At 38.8% G+C, this 9,386-nt stretch overlaps 1 protein-coding gene across 1 annotated transcript; it reads right to left on the bottom strand.

The window, feature by feature from the left end:
* Positions 1–4,290: 4,290 nt before the first annotated feature.
* LOC148555103 (uncharacterized) lies at positions 4,291–8,438 on the bottom strand. Its single transcript, XM_088490604.1, has 9 exons — positions 8,337–8,438; positions 8,120–8,231; positions 7,972–8,024; positions 7,789–7,863; positions 5,168–5,260; positions 4,941–5,075; positions 4,728–4,849; positions 4,529–4,598; positions 4,291–4,410 (listed from the first exon to the last, which is right to left on the bottom strand). The coding sequence occupies exons 1-9, from the start codon at positions 8,436–8,438 to the stop codon at positions 4,291–4,293; spliced, it is 882 nt and encodes a 293-aa protein (XP_088346730.1).
* Between the last annotated feature and the right edge of the window lie 948 nt (positions 8,439–9,386).

The raw sequence follows: 9,386 nt of genomic DNA on the forward strand, positions 1-9,386 counted from the left end.
CATGAGACAAGGGTTAGTACCATTTGCCTCTGGTCCTGCTTGTTTCGTATTTCATTTTTTTAGTTCAGTTGATAATTGTTATATAGTTAGTAGATAATTACTTAATAAGGTGATTGCTGTTGGTTAATAATCTCATATATATTCGACTCATTGAGTCCTCTGGTAAGGAAAACTTTGCTCAGAAGAAGTCATTGGGCGGTAATTAATCTTTGTAGTTTCGTAACTGTTCAACGAGTGACCTAAAACCACACATTCACTATTAATATGAACTTGATTTGTAAAACTAGAATGCACATTTGTTTTTGCCTCTAGATGAATTGTATAAGTCCAGAATGTAAAGCACTTTGAGATTTCCCCTGTAACTGTATGGCAAATTAGACTGAAATTAGGCAAAGGAAGAAATGGTTTTGGTGATTTGCATTGGCTTCTGTTTATGTTCTGTTGTTAGTAGTATTGCTGCTTCTAATCATTTAGTTTAAATTCTTTCTGTTTCGTCGTTGGCTGCATTGGGTGCTCTTTCTAGTTTATTGCATAGCAATTAGCGCCAAATTTTAGTATGTGAGACATATAAGCCTGTGATGGTATGGTAGTTTTTGTTTTTTTATGGTCAAATGAGAGTATGATGGGTTAAGATTTTTGAGTGCGGTTACTTTATTACGTTTGTTTCCCTGAAATAAGTGATGCCTTGCATGTTTTCCTTGCCTTTGGATCCTTGTTTGTTTGTTCAGCTGGCTGAATTTGGATTACAGTTGAGTCTCCCCAGTGATTGGAGTAATATGAAGCTGCGATAAGTGTAAAGCGTTACTTTTGTTGCACTTTTCCCTCCTATATTCGTCGGCGTTTGCTTTTTTTAATCTTGTTTTCTATTGTCTGTGATGCAGAGTGCCTTGTATAGAAGACTATGTTTAAGTAGTGTAGCTTGCGTTACATGCAGATAACTTGGAATGAGTTTGTAGACCGGTTTTTGCCTAAATTTGTACTTGCAACTTGTCTTGAGATAGCTCTGAGGTGGTGCAAAGGGTTTATTATACTCTGAATTTCCTATTAAACTCATGCACCGATGTAATCCATCATGTGGTTGTTCTCCATGACTTCTGTGCTTAAGTCTCTATTATGTATGTGTTTCATGTGGGAATTATACAGTGTTCGTGTATGAATACTTTAGAGGAGAAATAAGAATTATATTTAATCTCGAAATACCCTTATGTTAAACTTTTGAATTTATTTAAGTTAAAAAGTTAAGACAATTAAACGTAAAAAATTAAATAAGTAAACAAGTATTCATTTTTATGAAAGATAAAAGCTATGACTGTGTTGTTAGCTGAGGAGAAAAAATCTTAGTGAACTTTAGGATAATCACGAATGGGATAGAACCTAACGTCATCCCAAAATCTGTCCCCAAATGAAATCATTTGGATTTAAATTCTATCGACGTATTAAACTTGTTACATGACCCAGAAAATAAAGTTATTTTCAGTAAATCATAGTGTTAATAAGTGTTTCAACATTTGATGATATTAACTGCTATTCATTTAATATTATCAAGTTAAATTAGCAACGACGTTAATGTTATTACCAGTCTTATTGTCCTGTTAAGTCCAAAATTAACCTGACTACTGTGTTAGTGCGAAAGTATAAAGTATGATCACGCATTGCGATGAAAATTAATTGATAACTTCAAAGTATCAAAACCATGAAAAAATAGATATAATGTTAGTAAAAAAGGTGTGAATTTTTTTTCATAAGAGTAATGCTATTTTGTGGTTGTCCAGCTTTAAATTTTTTTCCTTAATTGCATCTCATAACTCAAAGTAATATTTTAAAAGAGATTTATTGCAACAAAACCTAACGTGTCAGTAGCTTGGTGATATGGACTAGATTTTTAAGATGTTCATTTCTAAACACGGTGGACACAAGAAGAATTTGTTATTATTTATTTAAATAATGAATGAGTTATCTTAAAAACACATCTACTGATGAAACTCATTTGCGGTGAGAACAACACAGATGATGCCAAGGGGAGTCCTAGCCATGTAAAGGTCTTCCCTTTCATTGAAACCAAGCCCAGACCCTAGGTCAAAACACATCCACAACAACATGGAGTCAGGGAGGCACCATTTTTATGGTGTACACAGGGGGCGAGTTCCTGGGATATACCCGAATTGGGAGGATTGTAAGCGGCAAGTGAATGGGTTCAGGGATTGTGAGTTCAAGGGGTTCCCCAATGCGGACGAGGCAGAGAGCTGGCTCCATGTCGTGGGTGTTTATTCCCCACCCCCCACCGGCACCCCCATCACCCCCTCCACCATCACCGCCACGATTGGGTCTACTAGGGAGCTCGGCGATTGTGGGTGGAAGTTCTTTGTCGACACAGCTACATGTGATGCAGGTTCGATCCGGTCATCGCACACGGCTAGAAGCAGGCTGCAATCATTCACGGAATGATTCAACGCCCAAAGGTAGGTTCGAATCCTTGGTTATGCTTTTGTTAGGCTGTTGATGTTCATTTTGTTTGGTCACATTGCAGGCAAGGCGGTTGTAAGAGATACATTAGGGGATGATTTTGTTATAACTGAAGACATGGAGGTGTATCTCATTCGAGTTTGTTCACAGTTACGTCTTGAGTACCCGGTCTTCACCCGACGTGAGTCTTACTCCCAAAATGGGACACAACTACATGGTTTTTGGGTTGTGCTTTAGTCTGTGCAACATGGGGTCAACTGGGTGGTAAATAAATTTTTCTCGGAGGACGAAGCTGAACCCGAAGCGAGGCAAGCTGCTGCCTTTCAGATGCTCGAGAAGGTGTAGACGATGACGGGGAGGGAGATTTGTGATTACAACTACAGAAAGGTTGCTGCTTTGCATAAACGCGTTGAGGATCTAGAAAGACAGGTTTCGACCCCTCCATACCACCGAATTCGCGAGCTTCAGGATGAGAACCAAATGATGCGGAATGAGCTGGAAATGTTTCACAAGATGTTTAACGATTAACTCTTAGACTAAGTTTAGGTTAGTTTACCTTTGGCTGGAATAGGTTGGTTTGGTTTATGGTCTTACCCATGTTTGATTTGTCTTTATTGAAGTTGTTTGGTGTTTGATTTTGTTGTTGGTTGTGTCGTTTAGCTCATGTATGTCATGTACTTATGATTTTGTAAGCGTTACTATTATTATGTAAAGGGCATGTGAATTTGCAAGCATCCTTCCGTTCATGTCGATTGATCTTTAAATATCTGTCGACACCGCACTCAAAATCAAACGGGTTTGGACTTAATGCTGAGACATTTAGTTTGTACGATTCATTCAAGTGCTAAGATAAATTTGGGGATAGTAGACACCAGCAGGTTAGAGGGGATCCTTGTTTGATTTGGGTCAGAAGGGGTTTTACCCGTGGAAAAATGTTGGGTACATCACTTCTTTAACCCCTAACAGGTAGGCCTTGATTACCCAAATGTTGAGCGTTGTGTGCCTTGCCAATGACTAGTATTGTCACTTTTCACCTAATGTCACTTTAGAGGCAACACGTGTTAATCTAATACCCTGTCCAAGTTAGTTCAGCACTGCTTGAAAAAAAATTTATGTGCTATAGCAAAACCCTAATAGTTTTTACAATAAGTAGCGGAATTAGAAACACATAACGTAATACTTTCACTGTGTGCATATTGCATGCAGGTTTTGCAGTAGCGTTTATTTACAAGACCCTCGTGTAATGCATGTTGTGAAGGGCCATGTAATTCTGAGTGGGCCGACATTCTACTAAAGGCCTACAACTGTAAGTTCCTTCCACACATCCATGTTTTGAAGCAGCACCTCTAAGAACCAACTAAGTTTTCTCCTATCAATTTAAAACTGGTTTGGGATTGACCAAATTGACTCTGAGGTTGCAACTGGGTATTGTAAACTATCTTGTAAGAAACCTAAAACATCAAAGGAATATGGTGCATGTCACGTTAGAAGACGATATCACTAAACCAACAACAAACATTTTTCCATCCAAGGTTCCCCTGTGCATCAAAATGGCATCCATCCAGCACAGATGCAACATAAAGGTTTGACAATGTAGATGATCCTAGCATGCCGAAGGGCAAATCAAAAAAATCATTTGCCTCAACGGAAACGGAACAGAAGGGTTGTCAAAAAAGCAAATGTCCCAACAAAACAGCTTATCAATACAAAAAATAGTTACCCTAATGTAACCGAAACAGATGGGCGATCCAAAAAATAACAGCCCACAGTTTACGGATCACAAAATATTTACAATTGTGACTTGGCCTAACAAAGGACATGCATACTCTACACAGTTTTCGTCTGCCAGTGTGCAAATGCTTTGGATACGAAATCCTGTGCCAGTTGGTTGTGAGACTTCATAAACAAGTCCACCGCTAAGCGCATCCAAGTGGCGGCGTTGACATGCTGAAATGGCTCACAATAGCATAAGAACCAAGGTTAGTCATTTGCTAGTGGTGGCGTTGAAGAAGCAAAACACTCTAACTTGAAATGAAATAAATTGTTAAGCTGTTTGCAACCATACCTGCACCTCGTAATCTTGCCACATGTACGCTCGAATCATCCATTGTGCGATCCAGATGCCACAGTCCATGCTGCAATGCCACAAGTTTTAGTCAGTTGAGCATGTTTGCCAGGTCAACATGAGACTGAGACGACATCACAGCAAAGGGTTTACGATGTAATAATGACACTAGGCCAAATACGGGTGTGGAGGATCTTACAAGTCTGCTGCCTGCTGTGGCACATTAGGCTCTTCAAATTCGAACGCAGAGAACCTAGGACGCATCACCCTATCCCCGGAGAGCCACGACTTTCCCAGCGTCATTCCCTCCAGGTAAAGCGCCTACAAAACGTTAAGGAAAAGTATTGTTACTAGAATGGATATCATAAGCAGTGGGGTTATGGACAAGTGCCAAATAACTAGAATGACTTACGACGTGCAGCATAGCCATTTTCTTTGCGTCCGCTTCACGTGGGTCTCTAAGTGAGTCTAGGTAGATCAGCTTTTGCTGAGCGACATCGATTATCATTAGGTACCAGTGTTGGTCACACCACATGGCCTGATACACCTGTAAACACCACATAGCCAAACTCAAAGTACACGGTAGGAAAATGAGCAGCCACAAAAAGAGTAACACAAAACTGGTGGGTGTGAGAATACCCGGGTCACCTGGTCGACCTTACTGCACATGTAGTTGTTACGTATCGACGTCATGTTCGCCGAGGTGAGAGACCGTCCGCCGACTGCTGCTTGCTGAACACAAAAAAATTAACCTATCATACTACGAATATCGATATTAATAACAATAATAATTCAACAATAATATCATTATCACTGCTAAAAATTTCAATTTCTATAATAATAACAGCATTAATCCAACTAGTTACGCATAAAAGCCCAGACTTGAATTTTTAAAATATGAATATTAATGGTGGTGTCCCGTAGTTTTTCTTAAAGCTTAATTGAGATAATATTATATAATAATTATTTGTGTTCATCGCTTTACGTGATTCAGCGTTCACCTTTTTTGTGTCAACCTTTTATTCAGCCAAACGTGTACCATAGCTATGATACAATTCTACCTCCACGGTTCGATAGAAAAGACTGTTAAGTAATTAGTTAACAAAACCTTCTACAGATTATATAGATATAACTAGACTATCATGCAGCAACTAAATCTGAATTTAGCCTTTTTTTTCTTTGTTTTTTGGGTTCTATGGTTAATCCCCCTCACTCAACTATAGAAACTACGGGATATTAAGGTTGAGGCAGCAAATTATCGAGCTATAACTATATTTTGTGTTACATAACAAATGAATAAAATGTTTTTTGATGGATTCGGAATACCTTACAACAGGGATGGATCCAGAAATCTAAGAGTGGATGGGTCGAAAATTAAAATCTTGTTTAATTAAATATAATACCATACATTTCTGAATAGATATAAATATAATTAGTTTTTTAATGAAAAAATGATAAATACTTATCAAATAAAAGAATTATCGTAGTCTTTATAATTTTTTCATAATCTTTCATGGGTTAACATGTAATAAAATATAAAATTATCTATTTCTAAGTATTCTGTTAATTAATTTACTTCATTAAATATTCATGTGACGGTAAGTTATATTTTTATGTTTTATATCATTAAAAATATGGCATACACTAATATAAATTAATTACACTAGCAATTTTATTATGTGAATTTGAAATTTGTTAAAGTGTTCATATATAGTAATAGGAGGAGGAATTAATAGGGCAATAATGACAAAAATACAACTACACAAAAATAGAAAAAGAACAACATTTAAAACTAATATTAACGTATCCTTTACATGATCATAGATGCTAAAATTAAGTTCAAAAAAATATACAAATTTCTAAATCATTGAGCTTGGCATTATGCCACATTAAATTAATTAAAAGTGGTCCCTACTCTCAATAAGACGACACAATGCCTTGTGCTACACCAACCATTTATGTACACATTTATTCGTTGCATCCTAATGTCTAGCACTATCCCCACCTAGTGAAACATGATTCAAACATGATGAACAAGCAACCTGTAGTGACACTCCAAAATTCAATCTCAACCATGGAGGGTTATTTACACCGCTAAGCACGGTCCAACATCCTTCTTTTTCTTCCCCCTTTTAGTCCCTCATTGGATTTCTTGTCAGATTTGGCGTCTACTGCCGCACGAAAGGTCGGCAATGAAGTAGGTAAGAGAGTCAATACTCCCCTAATACTACGTTTTCTTATCCTGGTGGATGAATATAATTATTGCTTTTGTATTCTATAGTTATTAGAAGTAAAGGGTTTTGGTCAAATTTTATTCACTAACGCAATTTTATAATTAAATGATTCATAGAACATTATTCATTTTAAATGTGAAGCTTGGCAGAAAAACACATGGAAACGTGCATTTAGGGAGATGGAGGCAGAGCCTCATTTTTCCTTTCTCGAGCTTTCCATATAATTATTATTAACCAAGAGAGTTTCTCCATAGTATCTTTAATAATATTTTTTGTAATGTGTTCACATTGTTTGGCCAGCCTACTAAGTTTTGTTGAGTTATACATGAGTCTTACTCAAACAAATGTGAGGTGAAGTGCCCTATTTGGCCTGAATGGAAGTGCAGTTCATAAATTTGATAGAACTTCCAATCATGAGTTAGTTACACACCTCAGAAGTTACATATCATTATGCATACTGCATGTCATACTTGACTTTGGGGTGGATCCTCAGGCACAATAATTTTTTTACACACATCAAAAGGAAAGCTCTTATTTGTGATATCTTTGTGGTCAGTGCTTTCTGCAAACTTTTAACTTTCCAACAAATGTAGACTTTTTGTGTTCTCTTCATAAAAGAACATAAAACATTCTGTTAAGTAAGGCACTCGTCATAAGAAGAAACTAAATCAACATTTTCTACAAAAAGTCTACATTTGTTGGAAATTTTTATATGCAATGGTATTTGCAGGATTTTCTAATTAGGTTGTTCTGTTTAAGGGATTATTTGTTTGAACATTCTACAATAATGACAACAATGTTAATCACAACCCTAAACTCTATTCAGTAACACTTGTTGGGGGTTCATAGAAATTGTCCAACCCTGGATTTGTGGTTTATGTCCAGTATACTATCCTACTTTTTTCCCAAGGCATCAGTACACACATGGCGCAGCCAACCATGGTAATCTGAGTTATTCCTTAAATGGAGAAACTAGCCTAAATCATTAAATTCATGCTTCTACCATACATGTTTAACTTTTCTTACCATGATTGTTGACGGCAGGAACCAAGCATGTCCAATCGATGCTAGTGTGAGCATGCGGACCACGGTGTTCAGCACCTGCAGTCACACCAAGACAGATACACCGATCCAATGGGTTATTGACAGTATTTGAGACAACGCGAATGTCATGGGACTCAAAAAATGAATTAAATAACTGGTACTCATGTTGTCTACAACCTCCATCTTCGGTGCCAGAGTCATAAGCGCTCCCCGAGTGGCTAGCAGTTCCTGATATCTATCAGAATCTCGCTATCATCAAAATAAACAGTTACAACTGCTCATGCATGCAATACAATGGAGTTCAAAACAGCACGGAGGGATTGCATACTCTCTGGAAGATGTCGCATGAAGATATATATGGCGACAACCAACTCCACTTCGGACAGATTCATCTCATCGGTCGGGCGGAACACCAGGTTCATAGACTACATCAATACCAAGGAATTAGTTATGTCCCTTGCATATCTAATCGTGATTCAATCCATACCAACTTGGCACAATAAAAAGATAACTGGAACTTACTAGCTCACCTTTGGAATGCCCTCGATTGTCATACTCACGAGTTTGCCTATGTTTACGACTGCAGCAGGTTCCCTGGAGGGGAGATCGCTCCTTTGCCTAGCAGATAGCATGCTTGTCTCCGTTTCATGATTTGCATGAGTTTGTCATGGGATCTTGTCCGTGATATCATCGGTGGTAAGATCAACCTGAAATTGAAGGAAGGGAATCCATGAGGACACCCACGGAAGGAAAAACAATGGTATAAAATTGGCTAAACGGGTAAAACATATCCTTATTACATACGAACCACTTCCGGGATATGAACGGTTCGGGTCTCCTTAGAAAATGGGAAAGGTTTCTGGATAGCCTTTTTTGACCTCTTGGTGATGAAGGGGATGTGGTCGACGGTGAAGGTGGTATCCACGATGGAACTCCGCAGTGGCTTGGTTGCTCTGGATGGTTTGCAGCTTCCACTGCTTTTGATAACGTGTTTCTTGTTCTCCCTCATGTTGGAGACCTTGCCACTGGGGTTGTGTCAATCGCGTCTACAACTCGCGCATTGCCCTCCAGTTGGCACCACATGCGGCGGCAGAGACCTCCTCCGCATGAGAAGCTAGATGCGTCTTTTATCCCTGACACCACCGCATCATGTCGCGATATTGCATCCAACAATCGCCGGAGGTCAGACTGCATCCCGAAAACCGTGCTTACCACGCTCTTTGCTATGGGGCTGCATTCCTGCGACATATTTACATTCCCTGTTACAATTACACAGTCACTATGTCCTTTAACGAATAAGATGCAAGTGTGTGTTATCATACTCACATGACTCGGGCCTGGACTGGAGGAGCTGCAACTTCCTGCAGACCACTCTAGTTCGTTCACAGCAGCCGGGGGTACCCTGCAATCAGAATTTTGGTCCACCATTTTTCGTTAGCATGGAGTAGTCAACTTGAATACCTCAACCGGTCCGAGGCCTCGACTCGCCCCATCCTTATGTCCGTCCCTGCGTGGGAGGATGCAGCACGACTAAGGTTTAGGGTCTAGATGTAGTCAGAGCCGGGTGTGAAAATGTTTTA

Source organism: Arachis ipaensis, chromosome B6, assembly GCF_059453495.1.
Source record: "Arachis ipaensis isolate K30076 ecotype BB chromosome B6, ASM5945349v1, whole genome shotgun sequence".
Taxonomy (NCBI): domain Eukaryota; kingdom Viridiplantae; phylum Streptophyta; class Magnoliopsida; order Fabales; family Fabaceae; genus Arachis; species Arachis ipaensis.